This window comes from Halictus rubicundus, chromosome 6 (assembly GCF_050948215.1).
Source record: "Halictus rubicundus isolate RS-2024b chromosome 6, iyHalRubi1_principal, whole genome shotgun sequence".
Taxonomy (NCBI): domain Eukaryota; kingdom Metazoa; phylum Arthropoda; class Insecta; order Hymenoptera; family Halictidae; genus Halictus; species Halictus rubicundus.
The window spans coordinates 18,391,277-18,416,700 of NC_135154.1; the positions used below are offsets into that span (position 1 = coordinate 18,391,277).

The 25,424-nt window shown below is 35.7% G+C and overlaps 7 protein-coding genes across 16 annotated transcripts; 4 read left to right on the forward strand and 3 right to left on the reverse strand.

The window, feature by feature from the left end:
* Positions 1-522: 522 nt before the first annotated feature.
* Impbeta11 (importin beta11) lies at positions 523-6,004 on the reverse strand. Of its 3 annotated transcripts, none has more exons than XM_076789124.1 (17): positions 5,828-6,004; positions 5,352-5,480; positions 4,737-4,837; positions 4,544-4,657; positions 4,062-4,468; positions 3,574-3,984; positions 3,456-3,496; positions 3,174-3,356; positions 2,986-3,097; positions 2,459-2,679; positions 2,230-2,394; positions 1,956-2,148; positions 1,641-1,878; positions 1,468-1,564; positions 1,110-1,387; positions 720-846; positions 523-631 (listed from the first exon to the last, which is right to left on the reverse strand). In XM_076789124.1, the coding sequence occupies exons 1-17, from the start codon at positions 5,870-5,872 to the stop codon at positions 527-529; spliced, it is 2,967 nt and encodes a 988-aa protein (XP_076645239.1). In that variant the 5' UTR covers positions 5,873-6,004; the 3' UTR covers positions 523-526. The 3 variants fall into 3 exon arrangements, with proteins under 3 accessions (XP_076645239.1, XP_076645238.1, XP_076645240.1); XM_076789123.1 differs by having other exon boundaries at positions 720-861; XM_076789125.1 differs by having other exon boundaries at positions 720-861; positions 5,352-5,483; positions 5,828-5,987.
* A 1,247-nt stretch (positions 6,005-7,251) lies between these two features.
* Rps6 (ribosomal protein S6) lies at positions 7,252-8,928 on the forward strand. Its single transcript, XM_076789154.1, has 5 exons — positions 7,252-7,343; positions 7,737-7,941; positions 8,014-8,159; positions 8,403-8,603; positions 8,683-8,928. The coding sequence occupies exons 1-5, from the start codon at positions 7,338-7,340 to the stop codon at positions 8,878-8,880; spliced, it is 756 nt and encodes a 251-aa protein (XP_076645269.1). The 5' UTR covers positions 7,252-7,337; the 3' UTR covers positions 8,881-8,928.
* A 188-nt stretch (positions 8,929-9,116) lies between these two features.
* Ns2 (nucleostemin 2) lies at positions 9,117-11,904 on the forward strand. Of its 2 annotated transcripts, none has more exons than XM_076789136.1 (2): positions 9,117-9,497; positions 9,633-11,904. In XM_076789136.1, the coding sequence occupies exon 2, from the start codon at positions 9,638-9,640 to the stop codon at positions 11,762-11,764; it is 2,127 nt and encodes a 708-aa protein (XP_076645251.1). In that variant the 5' UTR covers positions 9,117-9,497; positions 9,633-9,637; the 3' UTR covers positions 11,765-11,904. The 2 variants fall into 2 exon arrangements, with proteins under 2 accessions (XP_076645251.1, XP_076645252.1); XM_076789137.1 differs by lacking the exon at positions 9,117-9,497 and having other exon boundaries at positions 9,737-9,863; positions 9,947-11,904.
* Positions 11,905-12,051: 147 nt separating this feature from the next.
* Positions 12,052-18,532, forward strand: LOC143354793 (putative phosphorylase b kinase regulatory subunit alpha). 4 transcript variants are annotated; one of them, XM_076789116.1, is made up of 16 exons: positions 12,052-12,228; positions 12,360-12,864; positions 13,186-13,631; positions 13,717-14,032; positions 14,096-14,309; positions 14,391-14,500; positions 14,593-14,740; positions 15,662-15,840; positions 15,977-16,127; positions 16,246-16,272; positions 16,407-16,699; positions 16,772-17,327; positions 17,402-17,454; positions 17,528-17,686; positions 17,759-18,016; positions 18,076-18,532. In XM_076789116.1, the coding sequence occupies exons 2-16, from the start codon at positions 12,382-12,384 to the stop codon at positions 18,301-18,303; spliced, it is 3,621 nt and encodes a 1,206-aa protein (XP_076645231.1). In that variant the 5' UTR covers positions 12,052-12,228; positions 12,360-12,381; the 3' UTR covers positions 18,304-18,532. The 4 variants fall into 4 exon arrangements, with proteins under 4 accessions (XP_076645231.1, XP_076645232.1, XP_076645233.1 ...); XM_076789117.1 differs by lacking the exon at positions 14,593-14,740 and adding an exon at positions 15,324-15,471; XM_076789118.1 differs by lacking the exon at positions 16,246-16,272.
* Mrpl28 (mitochondrial ribosomal protein L28) lies at positions 18,453-20,176 on the reverse strand. The gene is made up of 6 exons (XM_076789153.1): positions 19,997-20,176; positions 19,617-19,783; positions 19,284-19,542; positions 19,070-19,213; positions 18,716-18,897; positions 18,453-18,648 (listed from the first exon to the last, which is right to left on the reverse strand). The coding sequence occupies exons 1-6, from the start codon at positions 20,018-20,020 to the stop codon at positions 18,591-18,593; spliced, it is 834 nt and encodes a 277-aa protein (XP_076645268.1). The 5' UTR covers positions 20,021-20,176; the 3' UTR covers positions 18,453-18,590.
* LOC143354808 (WD repeat domain-containing protein 83) lies at positions 19,732-25,045 on the forward strand. Of its 2 annotated transcripts, XM_076789151.1 has the most exons (6): positions 19,732-19,767; positions 23,600-23,652; positions 23,745-23,901; positions 23,979-24,222; positions 24,294-24,520; positions 24,598-25,045. In XM_076789151.1, the coding sequence occupies exons 3-6, from the start codon at positions 23,805-23,807 to the stop codon at positions 24,966-24,968; spliced, it is 939 nt and encodes a 312-aa protein (XP_076645266.1). In that variant the 5' UTR covers positions 19,732-19,767; positions 23,600-23,652; positions 23,745-23,804; the 3' UTR covers positions 24,969-25,045. The 2 variants fall into 2 exon arrangements, with proteins under 2 accessions (XP_076645266.1, XP_076645267.1); XM_076789152.1 differs by lacking the exon at positions 19,732-19,767 and having other exon boundaries at positions 23,496-23,652; positions 23,766-23,901.
* Positions 21,536-23,367, reverse strand: Josd (Josephin domain containing). Of its 3 annotated transcripts, none has more exons than XM_076789156.1 (6): positions 23,193-23,367; positions 22,908-23,105; positions 22,622-22,836; positions 22,278-22,458; positions 21,767-22,017; positions 21,536-21,668 (listed from the first exon to the last, which is right to left on the reverse strand). In XM_076789156.1, exons 2-6 carry the CDS (start codon positions 22,959-22,961, stop codon positions 21,659-21,661), a joined length of 711 nt encoding a protein of 236 aa, XP_076645271.1. In that variant the 5' UTR covers positions 22,962-23,105; positions 23,193-23,367; the 3' UTR covers positions 21,536-21,658. The 3 variants fall into 3 exon arrangements, with proteins under 3 accessions (XP_076645271.1, XP_076645272.1, XP_076645273.1); XM_076789157.1 differs by having other exon boundaries at positions 23,178-23,367; XM_076789158.1 differs by having other exon boundaries at positions 21,536-22,017; positions 23,193-23,360.
* Positions 25,046-25,424: the final 379 nt, after the last annotated feature.

Here is a 25,424-nt window from a genome sequence, read left to right on the forward strand (position 1 = left end):
AATATTGTAATCGTTAATCGTCGATTGCCTTAAGTATTGACCAAATCTGACATATATGCTTTATTATGATTATATATACACTGGTTACAACAAATATTTACATACACTCACTTTCCTTAACTTTACGAAGTTGTATCCTTATATTATAACAATTTGTGTAAGTGCGTACTATCTTTAATTGCAGTATTTGTTATGCAATGTAATATAAATGTTACATAATTTATCATTACAGAGTGTATATTTACAAGGATACTATCGAGCCCTAATAACAATAGGATTTATCAAGTGGTTGCTACTCGTACACATTGAAAACAATTTTCGCTAAAAAAAAAATAAGTTCGAAATGACATTCCTTTCTCTTTTTTTTTTATTATCAACATTATTAGTACAGTGAAACAGCTAATATTATACAATAAAATAGTGCCGTTTTACAGTAGATCGCTGTAAAGCTTTTTTTTACACGTAGTATAGCGTTTGACTGAATGGATTCGTCCTTTCTTTCGTTTCAGTTCAACTTACTCCTTTTTCATAGGGTTATATAAAACTTGAGTTGTTTATCTATTGCTGGATTAAGAGTTGACATCATTTGATTAAACTGGTTCTCCCCAACTATGCCTCTTAATGTAAGTAACTGTAACGCAAATATGGTATAAACATATATGGTATATATACATATATCCAATAATAGAATTATCCACAAAGAGAAACTTAAAATTTACCTGATTTTGAAATGTATCTTTTAATGATATTGAGGTGATGACATCTCCAAGGGCTAATCTTCTTTTCCGCTGTTCATGTCCGTTGCCATAGTCCTCGTCCACATGTTCCGGTAAGTTGGATTGTCCACTAATTGTTAAAGAGCTAAGAATTGAAATAATGTCTCATCTTCGCTAGGTCGTCTATCATATAGGGTGAGTCAATACAGATTTTGTTACAGTTTACAGACTATCATGTAGCATTGAAAAAAATACATTGACTTCAAATAAATTGAATTACATCGGCTTGATAATTAATTTCAAACATTTCTGAATACAACCGATAAGAAACGAGCACTAGGCTCTTATTGACTCACCCTATATGATTATCGAGCGTAATTATGGCCAACTTACTCAATACCGAATCCTATGTAATCATATTCTAAGTTATCCAATTTGGTTAGATCGTTAAGAGTCTCGACAATGTTAGATATTATTTGTGGGAAATGTTCAAGCACACTCGGAGGACTGTTGGCCCCAAGAAGCGAACAGAGTGCGAGTGCTAATAATTTGCGTCTCTCCGGTTGGAAGACGACTTGCATTTGATTAACCCACACGCGTATGATCTTCCCAAGAACTTCCTCTTCGCGCGTTTCGTTTACACCTATCTTTCTGGTTAATTCGCTTATTACCTAATCCAACAGTTTCATCGATTACAATCAAATAGATTTCGAAACGTAACAACATTGAACATATATAAAAGTTTTTGTACCTGTATAAAAATATCTTTATAAAACCACAAAACTCTTGCCACGATTATTAGACATATAATCATCACTTGTATAGAGTCCTCTTCCCTATACACGTTCCTACCAAAGTGAAATGATTTAATGCAATTGATTTGTTGTTGTTTTGTCCCGTTGTTTCTCGTCTCTCTATACTCACTCGAATACAGTCACCAAAGCAGGCTTAATTATTTCTGCACCTTGTCGAGCGGCTGCACACATAAACGTTTCGAACACCATGAAAACCATGTATACTCCTTCTGATCTCAAATCACTCATGATCGATCTAAGTGTTTCAACTATCAATACCCCTCTTTGACTTAAAAATTCTTGTGGGCTTAGTATTGCGTATGCTTCAACTATGTACAAACATGATTCTAGATTCTCCCCGGATTGATCTGTAAAAATATTCACAGTCGTACAATATTTCGAAGCTGAATAGTCATTCGAGAAAAACACAGAAATATTTACCAACCTAACAATGCGCATAGATTCCTAGCCAAATCCATTATGGCTGGTGTCGGTGCAGGTGTATTCTCCAGTAAAGCTGACCATAATCGTAATCCGTCTTCTAACAAATAAACATGTTCATCCTGATTGACGTCGCAACTGAACGCGACAACTCCTATCACCAGCGGTTGTACTATAACACTTTCAGGACCTAAAGCCTGTTTTTGATAAAGATATTAAAACACGTAAGTCGAAACGTTGAACAGAATCGGTGAAAAAAATTCAAGAGCGTGTACCACCTTCTCCAAATGTACAAGTGCCGTGATGATAGCACATCGCAGCATAGTATGCTGATCAGATTGTTGCCAGAGGATTGGTAGATATGAATTAAGAACTCCAATGTATGGGTTTATTTCGCTGCCTACGCGTTCGATTATGAATGATAACACATACAAAACACGCATCTGGACAAATAATAACGTGTTACATTCGTTAAACGTAATTTATATCGAAGATGTATCTCCATACCTTAGTATCACACTCCGTCACTTCTTTCAAGAGAGAAAACAATAATGTACACGCTGGTTCCAAATAAGGAGAGAATTCTTCTGGGTTAAATTGAAAATCGTCTATTACAAGTTTCAAGGCATCGCTAGCTGCCAAACGGACCCCCAAATCCTCTTCCGAGCTTAGAACTTCGACCATAAGTTCGTACACCTTTGGTCTCAATGCTCTGCTTAGTTTGATACCTGCAATATTAATTAGACGTTTACATCTAACGAATACTTTTCTAGAGTAATAATTAGAGTTGTGCGAGAACCCGAAAATGTTGGGTCGAAACGCGTTGAGAATTTTATTTGAGATCGGGACCAGTTTTCGAAAATTTCGAGATTCCCGAGAATATTCCCCTAATATGCTTGGAAATCCCAAATATTCTCGAGAATCCTGAAATTTTCGAGAACTCATCCCAATTTCAAATAAAATTCTCGAACCATCCCGACTCAACATTTTCGGGTTCCTGCACACCTCTAGTAATAATTAACGAATTTACTCACTCGACCACCGTCCAATGAGCCAGCATACTCGTCTTCTAATAATTCTATAATTGTTATTCCGAATCTTTAGCTCTTCTATCAAAGTGGTTGAGAACCATTGATCAAAATTTACCTAAACCATAAAAACACTTTGAAATCTCACTCAAAATTAGGAAGTATTAATTGAAACATATAATTGTTGGTCTTACCTCATCGTATAAGTGAAAAGCAGCCAGACCAACAGCATTATACACTGCATCTTTTAATAAAATGGCATGTAAATTGTTTGGATCAACAGGTTGGTGGTGCCTTTGCATTAAATTGACCAAAACTGGTGCAAGAACCTCGCTAAACTGACGAATAATATTGGAAAACACAGATTCCGAACATGGCTAAAAATAGAATATTAATCATAAAATAACTGAATACCTAATGATTGTGTCATTAGCGTTATAAGAGTGTATCCGATTACAAATGATTTGTGCATTTACCCTTAAGCTGTATTTTGATACTTCTCCAACTTCATCGAAAACTGTAATCAATGTTGTAAAGAGTTAGTAACAATCGTTAAAGATCTATACATATATGAACTCGTAAATAAATACTTACAGTAGTTTTCTGGATCTGTGTCCCATAACTCCAAATCAGCTGGAGTTAAGAGGAAATAATGTGTCACTAGTTTCGAACAGATTTCAGTCAATGTTTCAGGGGTGAAAAGCTCTTGTCTCAATTTGAATCTTCCAGGCGGTTCCAAGTCCCTTCTCTTAAAGAGTCTTAGAGGTGGTTGTGTTAATACGCGTTTTAACAAATTTAAACATTGAATAGTAAATCTCTCGAAAGTTAAATTTTGACCGGCATCTGTAAAACAGTAAAATACGGAGAACTTCACGGAGGTTGGCATCAGTTCAGTCTGCCCATATGACCAATGCATTTCGTGGACCCCTATCAACACTTTAACCAAGAGAATTGTAAATTTGTCGCACGCCTCCAGTTGTACTCCCCTCGAGATTAAGGTCTTTCCTAGAATTACAGACATCATCAAATCAACTGAGGTTTTACTTGCTGCATGAATCGTATCGGGGACAAAATATACTAACGACACTCGAGGCAGGTTTGCGCACGTTCGAAAACAACTTCTAAGAATAACGTAGCTTCTTGCGATATGGATCCTGTTTCGAACCCATGTACAATAAGTTTTCGAAGTATTCGTAATAAAAGTAACGCTTTCTCTAAAGCTTCCTGTATCTGATTTGTGTCCGCTCCGTTCGATGCCAGTATGAAAAATGATTCGGTATAAGTATTCCATAAATTCAAAATAAAACTGAACACATTAGCGGTTAGTTCTATGAAGAGTCGCCTGTCCGGTGCCAAACATTTAGAAGCTAAAGCCTTAATAACATGACGTAATGTTAACAGTGCCCTGTGCTGGGCCAACGGATTCTGCCCTCTTACAACGTCCAGTAACGTTGGAATTAATGTACCCCATTCTCTAGGACAATCGTATCTGTACAACATCAATCCATTTAATTGTTTGCTTTGCCGAAAGAAGGAATAACTAATTCGTCTAACAAATTGTTACCTTGCAATTTTAGCAATAAGAGCTGCCAATTGTACAGCTAATTGATTTACAGGTTCTTCGAAATTTGATATTAAACATTGCCTAAGGAATTCTTTCTCATCCTCTGCAATTGCACTAAAATAACAAAAACGTATGTTACACAATCCATAATTAAATACTTCAATACAGTATGAATGATTAAAATGATACTTACTTCGGTGCATTTTTTCTCCAATATCTATCAACGCCATTCTTAAAACACAAAATTGCCATCCATCTAATATTAACAGTCAAGGAATGATTAGAGAATACATTCTGAAAAAAAAAACAGTTTTATTAATATTACACTTGTTATGCTTTATATAATATTACTGTATAAAAATAATGTTATAGTAAGAAATTACATAATACTAATATTTTTGTTATACACATATAGGTGAACCTCAGCGAGTTAACCCCTGTAACTCAAAGCTGTTCCCTTGAGGTTCTAGGAATTATTGGGAGCTGAAAAGAAGTCTCCTCAGATAGCACAGAGGCAAGATGAATCTCTTGCTAGGCATGACTATCGCCACCATTGATACTTCCATAGTCCTAACGTTTAGTCTATATGTGACTGCTTCGCCAATATTTTGCTAGAGCCAAAAATATGTATGACTCGGGCATGCCTTTCCCACATTCCTTCCAAGAGATTTCTTTTCAGCTCTCAATAATACTGAGGTTCAACCGTACATATTCTATGATACGTTCTGCAATATTAATACAATCATAGATTATGCCTCATGCACATAATCATACAATTTCCACTGATTTATTTACGTGAATGACTTACAAATAATGTAGTATAGAACCCTCTTTCAGTTTCCCACTGTTCTAATGTTTGTTCAGCAGGCTTTAAAACATTTGGATCTTGGCTACCTGCTTGTTGAAGCACTTCTATCACTGAGGCATCCATATCTTTCTACTAAACAAACAATATACCATCACACCATTTAAATAAATGACCAGAAACTTACATTCTATTCTTATACTAAACCTAAACAACCACACACTTCGCTCGCATTGCTTTAAAACTGCTCTACATTATTAACAAACATGTGTTAAAGATACTTGCTTTCGTGAACGTGTAACCCTAACACGAAGTTTGAAAATGTATTTTCGCGGTACATCTGCGTGTTACGAAGACCGCAGAGAATCGAATATTTCCTGTTGTTATACTACTTCTGTTTAAGAAACGTTCGTTTCCCTTGTTCCGGGTGATCAGTCCCTAACCTATAAAGAAATACGTTGTACATGCCGAAATATTACCTCGCTTATACCAGGGTTCGTAGAATTATTTTCGGTAAACTCCATTTATCACAAATATCTATGTATTAAATCGATACATAACGAAAATTATTGAAGACACACTACATCAAAATGTCACACACGCCCGCAAGTCGGCATTTCAGAACGCTGCCTCCCTCTTCTGTCTTTCGATTTCTATAAAATTCACTGGTAACAGTTGCAATAGTCCCTTCGTAGCGTCGCGCAATTCCACTGATAGAGCGCGACATTATGGAGGACGGACAAAAGTTTCCCTTCGACCTGATTAGCTATCGGCTCGCCGCTGCTATAGTGCTGCCATCGTAAAAAAAGTCAAAGAGCATTCACACGGAGGCGAAATTCCCGCGTTTTTCGGTTTTCAATTTTCAGTGCGCATGCGTCCATAAATAATCCATGAATATTTCTTATAAATTTTCCTTTTTAAATTGTATAAGAACTGTTATGAACCTATAAATTCATTACGAATTGGCCTTAACATTTAGTTTACCATATTAAATATAGATGGCTTGGTACGATTTTAGAATGGCGCTAAGTTCAAATTGTACAACTGAAGCAATGACAAAAGATGATTGAACTGATAATGTACCTATTGATTTTTATAGAACACGACGCTCATAAACAGTTGGTAATGTTCATTAATGTTACCGTTGGAAATCATTGCTATAGTGATTGCACGCTTGTTATTTAAATTTAAAGAACCACTTATAATAATTGTCGATAATAATTAAAATTTAATCCTCTGTGTCGTAGCTTCTTCTTTTTGTGAAGACCTGCGCATTCCTGGATGCGCAACAGAATGGTGGGGATGGATAACACGTCGCGATAGAAATCGCCAAACGCGACATTGAGGAGGGAACACTTTATTGTCAAATTCTGAATCATCTTGTCGGACACAATCCTTGAATTGTATTTACTTTGTACATTCACTCGACAACTATGTCGTTACCTATTATATTCAACTTCGTGTTTTCAATAATAAAGCCGTCTACTTAATTATATTTATTTCATTAAAACCTATTCATTTCTGTTTAATTTTTTGAAAAACAATACAGAAAAATAAGCGCTTCGTTTAAAAGAGAATCACGTACGAAGCAGTCGGAATTCAATAGTTTCATATTTGTTTATGTGGAATACGAGTTTCATATATCAATTTGTTTTTCTGTATAATGTAATTGTATACATTGCATTAGAGTTGTAATTGAATTTATGGAAGTGTAATCTAACGATTGTGGATAAGCGTGTAGAACAAGTATAACTTGTTAACACATTGGCACAGAGCATTGTATTTTTAGTTACGTTAAATATTTAATACTCGCTTGAATAATTTGGACTCTACTATTAATAAAGCGATGACCAGTTTATTTATTTTTACTTTTGATTCGAAATTTCATTTCATTTGTAACGGATATCCGGTGCGCGCACTCTAGCGACCGCACGAATCGACGACTTTCTTTCCGTTCATGGCTCTCGGGACTGTTTCATAGTTGTCACGATGAAGGTACGAATCCATGAATATTTCGAGCATCTTAGAAAAATTAGGAACAAGTAAACATAAGATTTGTACAGTAGATAACAGTGTGTATTTTTTCATATACATATTTTCGCAATTATTCCTTTACTTGCAGTTTTACGTGTGCATGTTTTGGCAGGGAACATTGATACGAAACATGAATGCTGTTCAACTTAAATGTAATCATTGTATTCAGTTTAACTGTTGAAACTTCTAAAGAATGCAACTAAAGGTCATCAATATGACCATACATAAAAATAATTAATATATTACTTAATTGTCATCAATATATCGGAATGCTTCTTAACCTCAAAAAAGCTCCGTAACCACTGATGTTATCTTTTATTTTGCAATCTAACGTTTATATTTTCTATCTTTCAGCTGAACGTATCCTATCCGGCGACAGGATGTCAGAAACTGTTCGAGATTTCAGATGAACATAAGCTCAGGATATTTTTTGAAAGGCGCATGGGCGCTGAAGTTGAAGCTGATGCTTTAGGCGACGAGTGGAAAGGATACGTTGTCCGCATTTCTGGTGGCAATGACAAACAAGGTTTTCCTATGAAACAGGGTGTCCTGACCAATGGTAAATTATCAGAATAATTGTTTTGTTATTACAATGCTCGGACTTGTTATAATTTTGTATAACCGTGAACAGGACGTGTGCGTTTACTGCTCTCGAAGGGACAATCTTGCTACCGACCAAGGCGTGACGGTGAACGTAAACGTAAATCCGTTCGTGGATGTGTTGTAGATGCAAACTTGTCTGTACTTGCCCTGGTTATTGTCAAGAAGGGAGAAAAGGTATTAATTACTATGAGAATTGTTATGAACACAATTTCACCCATGTTGTTCAGGGTGTATCTAAGAACTTTGTTATTGTGTCTTAAGATACTATCGTATACATGGGAGATTAAATTTCGTTTGAGATTTGAGAGAAAGTATACGTTACTTTGTACTTTTTCTCAGTGTACGAACGAGACATTCTAAACTTTTCTTTCTAAGAATATTTTATTTAAGTAAATTAACTGAAAACCCTTTTTGTAGGAAATTCCGGGTCTGACCGACACCAATGTACCACGTCGTTTAGGTCCTAAGAGAGCGAGCAAGATTCGCAAACTCTTCAATTTAGCAAAAGAAGACGATGTGCGTCAGTTCGTTGTAAAACGACCGATTCAGAAGGAAGGCAAGAAGGAACGCTTCAAGGCTCCCAAAATTCAACGTCTCATTACTCCACTTACTCTACAGGTATATATTATCTCAATTATAGTTTCCTGAAAATTGTCGATGGCACAGTGTATTAAATAAATTAATGTTGTTTCCACAGCGTAAACGGCATAGATTAGCACTGAAGAAGAGGCGTTGCTTGGCTCGCAAACAGCAAGCAGCTGACTACGCGAAATTGTTAGCACAAAGACAAAAGGAAGCAAAGAACAAACGCCAGGAAGAATTGAAACGAAGGCGTAGCGCTTCCATGCGGGACTCCAAATCGTCCAATCAGTCGGCGCCCACCACACAAAAATAAAATGACTGCAGTGTTGTATTTACAATTTAATAAAAATACTTTCACCTATTTGTATTCGTTTTCTTCTTTTGTCGTTGAATTATAATAAAAGACAAATAGCAACAAACGATCACGTTGAGCAATGCACGCGAGTGGGAACGGATGTATTTATATTTTTAAATTATTAAAGTAGAACATACAATTGATAGGCAATTCATTCGGCAACACTACATAGAACTGTATCCCTAGTTTCTGTCTTTGTCTAGGGAAATTTTTAAAACATTTTTATGAGCTATAACTACTGATGATTTACTCAAATATAAGTAAATAAATGTACTAAAATTGCTATCATTCAATTTGAGCAAGTATGTTAATAAACAATGTGTATTATTGTGAAAAGAAAATAAAAAATTCCTAGTCTTACCATGGAAACACATCGTTACATAAAAACGCTCCTTTCTCCAAAAGAAACGCACGTGTGAACCTAACCAATTATCAAAACATTCGACAGAAGTGGTTATAATGCACATGCAATTTATGTTGAAAAATTGGGCTTGAAATCCATTTAGAATTTTGAATTTTATGAAAAGAAAAACTCTATAACTGTTATTACAAAATATAAGTACATTACAATAAAGGTAAGTGACACTTATTCATGTCATCGTCTTTATTTTTATGTCATTCTGTCTATCGCTCTATTCACAATATGTATAATTTCAATTAATTTATCAACGAATTAACATATACACCTACAAAATACGCTCTTTTTTTAGATAAGATGGCGAAATCAGGGGTTACGAATAAGCCTCCTCGCAAGGAGGGATTTAATCGTTCTAAGCACAGCATGAACCCAGAACGACCCACAGAAGGATTGAAAGGTGTAGCGAAAGTACGAACGAAAGCGACAATTAAAAGGTTGCAAATGTACCGTAACCAAAAGCCGAAGCGTGATCGTACTGGAAAAATAATTAGCCCAGCACCGTTCCAAGGATGGCAGCCTTCTGGTACTATGTCTCGTGTAGAACCTTCGCAAAGATGGTTCGGTAATTCGAGAGTAATATCCCAAAATGCCTTACAAAAATTTCAGGATGAACTAGGAAAAGCTATGAAAGATCCTTATAATGTTATTATGAAGCCTACGCAACTGCCAGTAACTCTTCTCCAACAGAAAGCTGTGAATGCGAGAGTACACTTGTTAGACACAGAAAGTTTCGAAAGTGTTTTTGGCCCTAAGAAACTAAGGAAAAGGCCCAATTTAACGATATCGTCCTATGACGAATTACAGAAATTAGCAGAGGAAAAAGAGGAGACATACAACAAAGAGAAAGACACAAAGGATGTAGATCTTGTGCGTCCTGATACTGGCACGAAAGATGCGCAAAGAGACTGGGTGATGGCAGCTGGACAAAGTAGAAGGATTTGGAATGAATTGTATAAGGTCATAGATTCATCCGATGTTATCTTACAGGTCTTAGATGCCAGAGATCCTTTAGGAACCAGATCTCCTCCAGTAGAAAAATTCCTCAAGAAAGATAAGCCTCACAAGCATTTAATGTTTATTTTAAACAAAGTAGACCTTGTACCGACGTGGGTTACGCAAAGATGGGTTGCGATTTTGAGCGCAGAATACCCAACAATAGCGTTCCATGCTTCAATGACTCACCCATTTGGTAAAGGTTCATTAATAAATCTGTTGAGACAATTTGCAAAATTACATATTGACAAGAAACAAATCAGTGTAGGTTTCATAGGGTATCCCAACACAGGAAAAAGCTCGATTATAAATACTTTAAGATCAAAGAAAGTATGTAGTGTTGCACCAATAGCGGGTGAAACGAAAGTATGGCAATATATTACTCTCATGCGCCGTATTTATTTAATAGATTGTCCAGGTGTAGTGTATCCATCAGCAGAAACTGATGTAGAGAAAGTTTTAAAGGGTGTAGTAAGAGTTGAACTTGTTCAGGATCCAGACGATTATGTTTCCCATGTATTGTCGCGGGTAAAGCCCGAATACATACAGAAAACCTATAAAATAACAGAATGGAGCGATCATATAGACTTTCTGGAGAAATTAGCTCGTAAAAGCGGAAAATTATTGAAGAAAGGGGAACCGGATATTACTATAGTTTCGCGGATGGTTTTGAACGATTGGCAACGTGGTAAATTACCATTCTATGTACCCCCTCCTGGGTTTGAAGAACCCTTATCGAGGACAACAGCCAGTAACGAATCCTCTACAGAAAAGAACGATACCCAAGAAGAAAGTGAAGGTGTTGATGCAACAGAAACAGAAAATAAAGAGGCGAGTGAACAACCGAAGCTCGATTTAGCTGTGATTCAAGATTTTAGAAAAATTCGAGTTGGTTTGCCGTATTCGAGAGATGATCTTAAAAATGATTTATACAGCACGAATACCGAAGAGAATAGCTCGAACGTGTCAGACATGGGTGACAGCGATACTGATGAAAGTCAGGAGAAATCTACTATAGAGTTTGAAGAAGAAGAAGAAGGATCGAAGGAAAATGAAGAAAGCAATCACAATTCAGAGGATGAAGATGATGAAACAGCAGATAACGATTATTGTGATGGAGAACTTCGTCTTCCTTTAGAAAAAGACACCTTGTTGCAAAACGCGTATGAAGCGGTAGAAAATGAGTATGATTCCAGCGATAGTGAGATGCCTGATACGAAGGCTAAATCGGGCAGCGGTGCATTCAAAGTTTCCACTGTATCTACTGCAACGGAGAAAGTAACAGAGGCTAAGAAAAAATTAACAAGTAAACAGCGGCGAGCTATAGACAGAGCTAACAAACGGAAAAAGATTGGCAGCAACTTCTATGAAGTTACTAATGTTAAAAATAGAAATAGGAATAGAAGGGTTCCTAAAGTTAAGAGAAAATAATTCATAGGTAACTAGGATAGATTAACGAAATTTACAATAGTGTATTTAATTTTATTCTTGTGGTCTTAGTTTTCTATGACCGACGTGTTTGTATAAAGGTATGATCATTTATCGAATGTATAATATTAAATAAACTGTAAGAAAATATGTATTTTACAAAATAAATAAATTTACGAAAACAAATGGTTATTTTGAAATTTTTGAAATTGCGATTCACGTGGATATGAACATAGTAAAAAATGATATAAATAGTTCCTCTTTGATACTGCAGAGGTCTATTGTGTTTGACATTCGTTTCACATTGTATATAAAGTATATGTATGTATGTGCGTTTCTAAATGTTTTAAAAAATGTGCACACAACGAAATTTTATATTTTTTATGTGACAGTATATTTTTCTATTTAAATAGAATAAACATTACTTGTTGATTGTTATATAAAAGCCTCAAGACGGCGTCGCAAAGGTATTTAAGGAAACAGTTTCTGCTTAACCTACTGATATAGTATAAACGTACATAAATATGTCGTGTAAATACATTATGAAATCACGATAATCGTGCTTTTTTTAATAACAGAACGATAAAAACATTTTCAGAAGTGACTTTAACTCATTCAAAATGAGGAGCCGTAGCAATTCCGGAGTCCGTTTGGACTATTACCAACGAATTGTCCATAAAATTATTATGGATCATCAGAATGCAGTCACAGGTCTTTTTCCTGCAAGTCCTGAAAACGATCATGCCTGGGTGCGTGACAATATATATTGCATTCTCGCTGTATGGGGCCTTTCAATGGCATATAAAAAAATAGCTGACGCAGATGAAGATAGAGCTAAAACATACGAGCTGGAACAGAGCTGTGTGAAGTTAATGAGAGGCTTGTTAATGGCAATGATGCAGCAGAAGGAGAAAGTTGAAAAGTTTAAGTCCACTCAAAACCCACACGATGCTTTGCATGCCAAGTATAGTTCTGTCAATGGGCAAAGTGTTGTAGGTGATACGGAATGGGGACATCTTCAAATCGATGCCATTTCTCTTTATTTACTTGTTTTAGCACAAATGACAGCTTCCGGTTTACAAATTGTTTTCAATTTAGATGAGGTAAATAGCAATTCAATCCTTTTCGCACTATTCGGGTTGATTTGACTTAAGATGCATTGACTTGTAACATGATTACTAGAGACGTGCGAGAACAAGAAAATGTTGAGTACCCAATAGTAGGGACGGGTTGAGAAGAGTTGGGTTCTCAAAAATTTCCGGATTTCCGATGTATATTCAGAAACCCAAATATACTGGGAAATCCCAAAATTTTTGAGAACCCGTTGTGATCCCAAATCAAATTCTCTACTCTCCCCGACCCGCCATTTTCGGGTTCTCGCATACCTCTAACAATTATAATAAATTTCTGCAATCCATCTTCAGGTAGCATTTATCCAGAATCTAGTATTTTATATTGAGTCGGCCTATTGCACTCCTGACTATGGAATCTGGGAGAGAGGAGATAAAACAAATCATGGTTTACCTGAACTAAACGCTAGCAGTATTGGAATGGCTAAGGCAGCAATGGAAGCAATGAATGAACTAGATTTGTTCGGTGCAAGAGGTGGAGCAACCTCTGTAATTCATGTATTAGCTGATGAGGCACAAAAATGTCAGGCAGTTTTACAGTCCATGTTACCACGTGAATCGAACTCCAAAGAATTGGACAGTGGATTGTTACCTGTTATAAGCTTCCCAGCATTTGCTGTGGATGAACCTAATCTAATTCAATTAACAAGAGACGCTATAACTAGGAAACTGCAAGGTCATTATGGCTGCAAAAGGTTTTTAAGAGATGGATACAAAACTGCAAAGGAGGATCCCAACAGGTGGATAAAACAAATTAAGAAATATTTTAAATATTTAATACGACAATTTTTTCGGACATTTTTTAATTTATTGTCTTTGTGACAGGCTTTATTATGAACCATGGGAGCTGCGTATGTTTGAAAACATAGAATGCGAATGGCCTCTATTCTTTTGTTATTTAATCGTCGATTACTGCTTCCAAGGAAATAAAGAGGCAGTAGAAGATTACACAAAGCTGTTAGAAGATATAATGATCAAGGGTGATGATGGAATAAAATTAGTACCTGAATTATACTCTGTGGAAGCTGGGAATGTGTCGGCAGAATATGCTGAACCGGGTAGTCAAAAACGAATCGCGTTAGGTAGATGTCCATTTATGTGGGCCCAATCTCTTTACATATTAGGGAAATTACTGCAAGAAGTAAGTATGCGGACATAGGAAGCCTATATTAATAGAAACTAAATTTGTCTTCTTCGATAATAGGGTTTCCTAGCCATAGGAGAGTTAGACCCATTAAACAGACGTTTATGTAGTGAAAAGAAACCGGATGTTGTGGTGCAAGTTGTAATATTGGCGGAGGATGCAGAAATTAGGGAAAAAATCGCTCAACATGACATCCACGTGCAAACGATTGCGGAAGTGGCTCCTATAGAAGTGCAGCCTGCAAAAGTACTCAGTCATTTGTATACTTATTTAGGTATGCTGAAATTGTAATATTTTTATGATGCATAATGTTCTATTTTCTTTTATTATGCAAATGAAAATTGCTTGTTCGTAGGCCGAAATAAGAAATTAGGTTTGTCCGGGCGTAAGTCAAGAGACGTCGGAATTTTGAGCACCAGTAAATTATATTCGCTGAACGATAAAATATTTGCGTTCACGCCGCAGGTAAGTATCGCCACATACTCATCGAACCTTCAGCTCTTCTATACTTTTATTTCTTTTCTTATGTTGCCTCTTGTTCTTGCATCGAACATTAGTTGACAGACATGACCCGCTTCTACATCGCATCGGACTATGAGCTCATGATTGACATATTCAAAGGCGAAATTAATTTCTTGAAGTCTAGCTGGCAGAACATGTTAGGCCGTCCTCTTGTGGTCATGCCCCTCAAGAACATTCATCTAGGTACAGTAATTCAATGTTTCAGAACCATAATTTTCATCTGTGTTACTTCTTCTTGGACGCATGGGAGAAGCGATCACGCTGAATGTTCGGAATATTAAGCTTACCGAGTAACAGAGATAAAATCTATGGTTTTTAAATAGAGATGATTTTTCTGGAACTCCGTCTGTTCTCTTATTGAAATTTATTATGTAAATACACACTATCTAAAGAACATCTAACATGTCTGCCTGCATGCGTGCATCTGTTTTTTTTTTTTTCGTTTTAAATTTTGCTTAGTGTATATGGAACGTCTCGATGTGAATCTGAATATCGGCTGATCTTAGTATTTCACTAGCTATCGAATCTCATCCCGTGATTATATACCCAAGTGTTGTCAATATCATCCCATTTGTCATGAGCGACATCAGTTAATGTGTTAAAGTCAACGGAGACACAAGTGCGAAATGAAATGAAGAGAAGAAAGAAAGAAAAAACAATTTCTTGAGGAGAGAGACTCTGTTTTGCTCTCTGAGAATATACCATCTAACAAGTCTGTGGAAACAGCTTATGTATGCTATGGTGTGCGCGTTTGTTGCATGTTTAGAACTTTGACGCGGAGGAGTACTACACGACAAACGATGCAGCCCTCCTTGCCAACAATTTTACCACGAATATGGCATTCCTCACCATCAACTGGAAGCAAATGCTCGGCAGGCCAACTATAACACTTGTCGCTACTCATAATCATCTAGGTACGCCATAGGCACCATTAGATCATCATTCCCGATAATACGTACTTGATCAGAACGTGCTAATAAATCGGATAAGATTATCCCATAAGTAGAACAATCAAGAAATAACATAGAATATATTGCTTTCTTTGTTCTTCTGACAAACAAACTCGATTCACAATTGTATTTTTACATGCTTTATGATTTTCAGATCAGGGAAAGATACCGTTGGCGATGATAACTACTATGAAAAAGCTAAAGAGCGGCTACATTAATGGCACGCGAGTTTCGTTGGGACAAATGAATGATTTCTTGAGTACTTCCTGCATCACGAATTTAAGTTTCTTAGGAAGTTCCGAAGATGGGAAACCGGACAAGTTGAATCCACAGGTAAAACAAATTGTTGAAAGAGATACATGCCGGTGATTACACCAGTTTCATAATCACCGGCACATATGTGAGACAAGTATAGTAGAAGAGTTAGCGATGTCTAAAAATATTGTACTTTCCCATTACATTTGATTAGGTCCAGCAATATTTGGAGGAACATTTGATGCGCGCATTCCCACATCGCACCGGTCTCCTTAACAGGCCGATAATTAAAAGCGCAAAGAACTTAAAGCGTAAAATGTCGGTGAAAGGTGCCATAAAGAAAACAAGATCGATTGCCGTGGAACGTGAGTCACGCTTAATACAACAGTAGAATTAATTTCATGAACTATTTAAATTCTTAGAACTCCGATTGCATGTTCTATAAAAGTGGATGCTAAGTGTTTGCGCAATATATCCCTACAGCTATGATTCCTACCATCCTCCAAGAATGTAAGTGTATAACTAACTAATCGTAACTAATTACCCAAAAAGTGAACTTACCAGAGACAAAGATTAACAAACTTGAGAGTCCGGTTCATTCGATCGTTAAATGTAATTTGCAAAAATCGAACTATGATTTGTAGCTGAAATTCTTGGAATGGCAGGAGAGGAACGAAGGCCCTCAGCTATTTTAAATACGAATCCGTTTATTGAAGTGACAGATACAACATTATCCCCTACTTCCACACAATCAGCTCCCGTTGACCGTACACCGTCGCCCACCGATGAGATTCTGTCTTGGGCGAATAGCACAAGGCTACACAGACACAGAGCCTTAGGTGAGACTCAGTATGCGGACACAGAAGTTGAAGAGTTGTTGTCTATGCTCAGAGAAACTGAAAGCTTGGAGGAACAAGGAGACATTCTACAGTATCTCGTAAGTTGCTATTGCTAAATCTCTGAAACCCGACTTGTTTCACGTAAAACAATTATTAATTCGAATGTTTAGGTGGATTCGCAAGGTCTATACTTCAACACCGGTATGTTGGAGGAAGGTCATCCTGTTTTAATCAAAGATCTACTGAAAGATCTTTACGAGAAAGCTTGTCAACAAAAGATGTGGGGAATAGTACGTCACACCGCTGGAATGTTAGGAAAAAGGGTTGAAGATTTAGCTAAAGCGGTAACGGATTTGTTGGTCCGACAAAAACAGGTTACAGTCGGAATGCCACCCACCAATGAGCATACCATTGTAGCGCCATTGCCTGAAAACGAGTTACGAGTATTAATCCATCAGGCATATGGAGACGACGAATCCACTGCCATGTTAACGCAGGAATTACTTGTTTACCTAGCAATGTTTATTAGAACGGAACCGCAACTATTTCATGAAATGCTCAGGCTTCGGGTAGGTTTAATTATCCAAGTGATGGCCACCGAATTATCCAGGACTCTGATATGCACCGGAGAAGAAGCATCGGAACATCTGTTGAACTTATCACCGTTCGAAATGAAGAATCTTTTGCATCACATTATGAGCGGCAAAGAATTTGCGATAAGTAGCGGTACGTTTTTTCTTTCATATTGCCAGATTCTCCGAGGAATAATTAATCCAAGAAAAATTGATTTGTGCGTTTAGTCGGCCGAGGTAACTTCTCTGTTATCAGTTGCAAGTCTAGCAGAGTCAGCAAGGTAATAATTGTAAAAATTGGAAAAATAATTCCGGTATTCTATAGTTCATGATTTCGTTGTTGAATCGATCCAGAAATCACAAATTGGAGGTTTCTTGAGTGCTGATCAGACCGATGGCAGTGAAACTGAGCCTGACAGACAGGGTCAATGGTTACGACGACGAAGACTTGACGGAGCATTGAACAGAGTGCCACGAGATTTTTATCCTCGTGTATGGCAAGTTCTCGAACGAGTAAGTATCGCTAAACTTTGCATAAACGATTCTGTGGTCTTAAAATTAAATTAAAACTTTCACTCTCGACAGTGCCAAGGTTTAGCAATCGAAGGCAGAGTCCTACCTCAAAATCTTACCCAGGAAATGACACCTGGGGAACTAAAGTTTGCTTTGGCTGTGGAAACTGTTTTAAACACTATACCCCAACCAGAGTATCGTCAATTAGTGGTTGAAGCTTTAATGGTATTAACTTTGGTAACTGAGTATAACGTGGTATCGTCGCTGGGCGGATTGATTACCGTTGAGCAATTAGTTCACAAGGCTAACGCTATCTTCTTAGATGACCAGGTACGTTTATCACTGTCTAACGTCGCATATACGGAATTAAATATATTTGATGCAATTAGATGAAGATCGATGGAGATGCTACTTTGTGTTGTGCCAAACCAAAAGACCAACGGGAAACAAATGCATTGGGAAATCTGCTTTGCGGCGGAGCAGCGTACGTTTGCCAACACTTTTACGATAGTGCTCCAAGTGGCAGTTTCGGAACAATGACGTACATCACGAGGGCCATAGCCTCCTCGTTGAATTGTTTACCGAAGGATGGCGAATTTGAGTGTTCAATATCATAGTTATTTATTTCTTATAGATAAAAAAGTTTTAGTCAATTGCATCAAAACGTCTTTTCACAAATGATTTAATAGTTAATCATTGTTTAGCTTTCGTGTGAAGTATAAGTTGACGCAAATTCGAAAGTTCCGATATTAACGATCAAATGGAATTCAACAAAGATTTTGAAGACTTTAATTTTCTATACAGAAGTCTTTGTAACGTGTTAAATATAAAGGAAAAGAACAATTACTCGTTATGAAGTTTATTTTCCCTAATTTACGACACTCCACCACAATATCAAAATCTTTCACTTGGTTTTGGCATTCTTGGCGAATGGATTCAATTTCGACATCCAAGAGGAAAGTCTGCAATAATAATGTGAATTAAAATAACTGAAGTTTTCAACGAAACATTGATAGAATATTTACATACTCCACTGATGAATCATCTGCATCTGTTTCATTGGCTTTACCCTCTTTAAGTTTCTCGATTAGTTCAGCCCTGTATTGTACTTTCAAGGGTTGCGTTATTTTCAGCTTCTCTTGCTGCTTAAGAAATTTCTGAACCGCATCTTTAAATGTTAGTCCGTACCACTCGATTTCTTCTCGTGTATACTAAAAATGAATAAACAAATATAATTGTGATTATTTTCTAGTAGACCTAATTTTAGATCTAGCACTACATATTGAACTTGAGTACTCCAGTACTCAGGCGTTTACTCAATTTAAATCTGACTGATTTAATAATTTTAATTCATTCCTGTATGGGAAGGGATCAGTGTCTCACCGCAGTTAAATATTCCTTGTATTTATTAAAAATTTCTTCCTTCTTTTCCGAATCATTTGGATATAATGTTTTGTCAATTAATGCTAGTAGTATTTGCCGTTTTATTTTCAGTGCAAGCTCAGATTTTAAATCACAGGCTGGAGTCTGCAAATAATAAAAATGTTTCCATATTAAGAAATATTATATATAAGTGTTTTACAACTAGTATAATTACCTTCAATAAGTAATGATCGAAACCATAATGTTCATGAATTAATTGAATAGTCCTATTAGTGACAACGAGTCTCATATGTGTATCTAGAACTTCGCTGTACACTACAGACTTCTTCAGAGCAGGAAACCAAAATTTTGGAACTCTCCGGGTTCGTCTGCCTTTCCTTAGAAAGCCTTGTATTATCGCTTCGCCACCCCAAATACCGCTATGTAATTCTTTGGGACACAGCAATGGAATTGGTATATTTTGAACTTCTTGTCTACAGATTTATATGAATTAACTTAGACTATAAATCATTGAAGAAACAAAACATGTTAACTACAAACCACGTACACAACTCCTGTTTTTTCATCTTTGTAGTATTTGCCTTCTTGTTTTATGTAATGGACAGCCGTGGGTTCTTGCAGTTTCCATTCTCTCCAAAATTTCTTATACTCTTCCGGTAATGCCGCACCGACTCCCTTCGACCATCGAGTTATTCTTGGCATGTAATACAATTTCTAAAATTTATCATTTTTATAAATGGTTTTTAATTATTTCGAACACACGTGAAAACGATACAAGATCGTAGTACCACGCTCTTTCTATACATTAAATCATCGTGTTATACACGAAATTATTCATTAACTAAATCATTGAATGATACATGTTCTTTGTTATTTTAGGTTAACGGCTTAAATAACTTTACGTTTGATAAAATATAAAATAATTACTTGAGCAAGATGTTTTGTCGACATTTTTGTTAATTTTTTAATGCAGTAACAACGTTTATATGGAGTCAGATGTTTTACTAATAAAATTTAAGAACTGTGTGCACATAACAAAAATTCGTAACCACAATGAACATGGAGCTATTTAACCAGAAGCGAAACTCTGGTGTTATTCGAGAGTCAACTTCTAGCGCGCATGCATAGTGTTTCATAAATATAGTTTATTCAAACACCTCGATTATCCGAACATCATTATCATAAAAATTTGATCTACTTAGCACCTTTCCCAATTAAATTAGATAATTTTTGTTTTCATGGAATAAAGTCATAAAATTTAAATAATCTATGAATGATTGAACGCGTTTCCTTCCGATTTTCTTTTCAAGTTACAAAGTCTTAATTTATATTTTTCTGTTGTATAACAAATATTTCTGAGAGGGTTATCTTATTATATATTAATAAAGACTTATTCCTGTATTCTCATTTTAAAGATTATGTATGTATTTTCGTTTATTTACATATATCTACATACGCCAAGTGCGATAGGTGGACGAACACTTACGCGGTCGACTGTAGGTCGACGAACATAAATAATACGTTTTTTCTTTTATAAAACAATCGTCTTATAAATAAGTTTTTTCTACTATAATGCTAGAATGTACAGGAAATATAAAATGGTACATCGTTTACATACCAATTATTTGTTTATCACATTTACACAGTAGTATATTTGTTTGAAGTGCAAAAGATTGTCTTTTATAGTATCTCGTATTCTTTTTATGCAATAATCTCACGTGAGTAGTAATAAATATTAAAGAAAACAATTATTGTTTCGGGGGAAAGTAATACAGTTCTTGATTACCAAGTAATGCAGTATCAGTGCAACATAGTATGAATTAACATCCTGCAATTTATATAAATAAAATAACGTTTGAACTTTATTTTCGTAAAATTGTGCAGGTGAATTGACGACTTAAAATACTGCATTTGTAACTAATAATACTGATAAAGCAGTATTACAAATAATGTAGACACGAAAACGGAAACATTATAAATATAAATTTTTTAAAGTAGTTGCATATAATATTACGACATTCATTTTAAACAAGAGCTTACTACACAGTTACTATAGACAATTCTTTAAACATTCTTATGTTTAAATAAATATGTATTTAAATTTTGCTTAGACGATTATATATTACAAGTATTAACTTATCTTTATAGTTATAATAAAAATAACATGTAAAAGTCTTGTCATAACTTCATATTGAAATCAACAATTAGCGACATATAATTTTATGTCTTATATATATATTCGAACGTTAAAATCTTCTCTTTTCTTTGTCTCTTTAAAATTTAATTGAAAAATATAACGATAATTATAACATGAAACATAAATATATTTTTAACAAATGTCAACTTATTAGCACAATATATTAACAGAAACAGAAAAGAAATTATTATGCTTTACTCTTTGATGCACAAAATCTTAAATGCAATGCTCAAGTTATTTTCAATTTTTTTGCTTCTTTTTTTAATTCCCTGGAATCAGAATTACCTGATTTACTGTCGTTCCCATTCTAAATTTATTTGGCCTGAAGCATAAAATGTAAAACGTAAAGAACACGTGTACTGTCCCAGTTTTTTTTTTACAAAGCACAAAATTTAACTCATACTATGCATCGTATGAAAAGTAAGAACATTATACATAAAAATGATCGTGCATCGCATACGACATAGAAAACAGGGAACGTGTTGAAGAACCTCAATTACCTAGAATTTTTATTATCTAGAGACTCTTCGTTCTCATTCATTTCTTTAGACTCCTCTTTTATTAAGTCTACGTCAGTGTAAACATCTTCAATGTATGTTATTGAATTGTGATCTGCACTAATCCCTTCATTGTTTACATATGTGTTCATCAACCATCCTTGTTTACTGCCTATTTCTGTTGATACAACAACAAACAACTCTTTCTCCTTACTGTCTATCTGGTCCTTTAGATACACGAGCAAATCATGGTCCTAGCACCACAATAACTTTGAATTAGTACAATAATATGTAGACTGCAAATCTTTATGCAAATTCTAGAGGTATGCGAGAAAAAATGTTAGGTCCCTTGTAAAAAATGTAAAATTCCCTTTTTTGTATTTCACTTTATTAGAGTAAAAAGTCTGTAGAAATTTGCATATGCCATGAATGCATAAAGACCAGCAGCGAAATAGTATATTATTTCCACCATGCCATTCTTCGTTAAGAAATTAGTGAATCATCTTTTGCTGACCTTTCCTATAAGTTGGGGAGAGTCCAGTTTCGAGTCAAGATTATAAAAGGCACCATGAATTTTCTTCACAGCAATCCAATGACGTCTTTTTAAAGGGAGCAACACAAAACCTAATTTATATTCTGTTGGTACATTCAATATAAAGCCCTCTATGTTGTCTAAACATAGACATGTAGGATCTCTATAAAATTCAGTGAACACGCAAATTAAAATTTCTTTAAAATTCAATGTATCAGTTAGTCCGTGAATCTTTGTGCAAATTCCTTGTAAATTATTTCATGGAAACCAGAGCCATCAATGCATAAAGATTCATAATACTGTACTGTTTATATTTTTTTACATGCCTGCGTTTGTCAAACCAAACAGCTTCACGTCCTTTTTGTTGCAACGCTGCCATGATAACATTAATATCATAATTACCAAGTCCTAACAACGATTTATGAGGATTGATCCACACATCTGGACTTAGATTATAACAAATCTTGTCCAATTCCTGTTTGCTGAATCCTCTTTCTTGGAACAGGTTGTTTAACGCGTGCAAAGCACAAAGTTCTTTTACCTACACAGAAAGGAAAGGTAATTACAATTGTATACATTATAAATTTCCAAATAAAAATATCGGTGAATTACTTGTCTTTCATGGTAAATGGACTCATTCATATCAGCTGCTGTATTTGCAACCATTTTATCTGCATAATTTTTCTTGGCTATTAGATCGGAAATTTCATTAGTCAATCAATCGCATTGCTCGCCGAATTGTTTATCGAACAATGAAGTCTCGAACGGTTCACAGTAGCATTTATTAATAACATTCAACACTCGGCGACTCTGTCAACAGAATCAAACGATTATTTACTGGGATTTAATAGAAGACTGTGTCATTATTCATGAAATAATTACAATCGAAACACGTACTACATCGGAAAAACAAATACTGACGCCACGGAATACACTATAACTTCACAACAGATCGATGAAAACTAACAAACGTTGATGTAATATGCACGATACTCCTTTACGTTCATTCATAATTACAGTTTGTTAGATATCGCGAGACGATTATATATACATTCGCTGTTATAATTCGTAAATGCAAGTATACGTAGTCAATGACAATACGCAGTTCATAGAAAAATAGTTTCAGCCTATTGGCGCCACTTTAGATGATGGCATTACTGATTGGATATCATTGAGTCTTTGATTAAATATGATATTACAACAGTTATAAGCACAGGCTATGCTGCAATTTATAATCGAATTCATTGAGTCCCTGCTGTACATCTCGTTCAATTACAATATTATCGTATTTTAACTATAAACAGTGCATGCAAGCATGAACGTTGTCATTGTATCGATATTGGCCATCCTGTACAATGTTAGTACACTACTTTGGTTAAGTTAAAAACCCTTATATATATTCATGTTTTGAATTTGAATATTTACAAAAATGACGCCACAATATTTTAGGAAAATTGCATTGTCGGAAAGGTTGGAGTTCCCACTATCCATAAAGAATTTTATTGTTGAATGACATTTTCAATTGCACTCGAGATGGATATTCAATACAAATTCAACAGAGAGATCGATTGTAAACAAGGTGCTGTTCGAGCTGTTCGATTTAGCGGTACGTGTAGTTATAAGTCAATTTTTCATGTTTATTTAATGGATAATACGAATTTAAAAGGAATGCGTATTTTTTAGTTGATGGCACTTATTGTTTAACATGCGGATCGGACAGAAAGTTGAAATTATGGAATCCGCACAGAGGGGTTGTTTTAAAAACGTACGGAGGACATGGAGACGAAGTAATGGATGCTTGTGCATCTTGCGATAGTAGTCAAATTGTTTCTTGTGGATTAGATAAATCTGTTATCCTCTGGGATGTAGCAACTGGAGCTCTGGTTCGTCGTCTGAGAGGTCATGCAGGTCCTGTTAACACAGTAAAGTTTGTATACATTTTACACATATATTTATTTACCTCAAGTATAGTAAAATAAAGCCTCTTCCACATGTTAGATTCAATGAAGAGTCAACTATGGCTATTTCTGGATCAAGAGACAACTCAGTCATGTGTTGGGACGTGCGTTCCAAAGCCGTAGATCCTGTGCAATGTCTAGGTGAAGCTAAGGACTCTATTTCCAGCATCAGAGTATCTGATCATGAAATTCTATCAGCTTCGTTCGATGGCAAGATACGTAGATACGATATTCGTGTTGGTGAAATGTATGCCGATTACATGGGAGGTACTAAATAATATAGTATTCTTATGAAAAAGACAGAAATATGAACTGCAATTAAATATATAACAAATACATTGTAGATGCAGTAACATGTGCAAGCTTCACAAGAGATGGCCAGTGCATTGTAGTCAGTTGCGCGGATGCCGCGATCAGATTAATGGACAAAGACTCGGGAGAACTGCTTGGAGAGTTTACAGGACACGTGGCAGACAATTTATGTCTAGAATCGAGCGTCGACGTTCAAGACACTCGCATCCTTTCTGGTTCAGCCGATGGGAAATTATGGATATGGGACTTGGTTTCTCAGAAAGTAGTCGCGAAGCTTTCAGGCTTTAAACCTACGAAGCATCCTTTGGTGTCCTTGAGTGTTCATCCGAAAGTTAATTGCTTCTTGGCTAGTAATGGATCAAACATTTTGATGTGGAGCACTGCATCTTTGGAACAAGAATAGTACTTTACAAAGAAACCTCGATGTCAATTAGTCATAAAGCCAATCTTGTAATAAAGTTCATATTTCTTTACATCAAACAGAGTCTGTTAATGGGGAAGAATGCTGGCTGGAAATTCCTTGTTTTTGAGGCGTTCGTAAGCGTTTCTTGAATTTCCTTTATTCAAATAGTTGACACTCGGACGGCGGACCATGTTCACAATTGATGATGATTCGCAAACATATATTTAGTAATTCTTGTAGACACATTCTGTTGATCCTAATATAGCTGCTGTTCGTTTAATTTAATCGCTAGAAACCGAGCAATTGAACGTCGATTTTGATACTCTGGGTCGAAATAGATCCAGGAATAGATCCAGTAATACTTTATTTTTGTACCTGAAGTACCTACTCATACTTTCTTTACTTATTGCAGTCTATGATTTACAGAAGCTTTATCTCGGACACAATTTAAAAGAT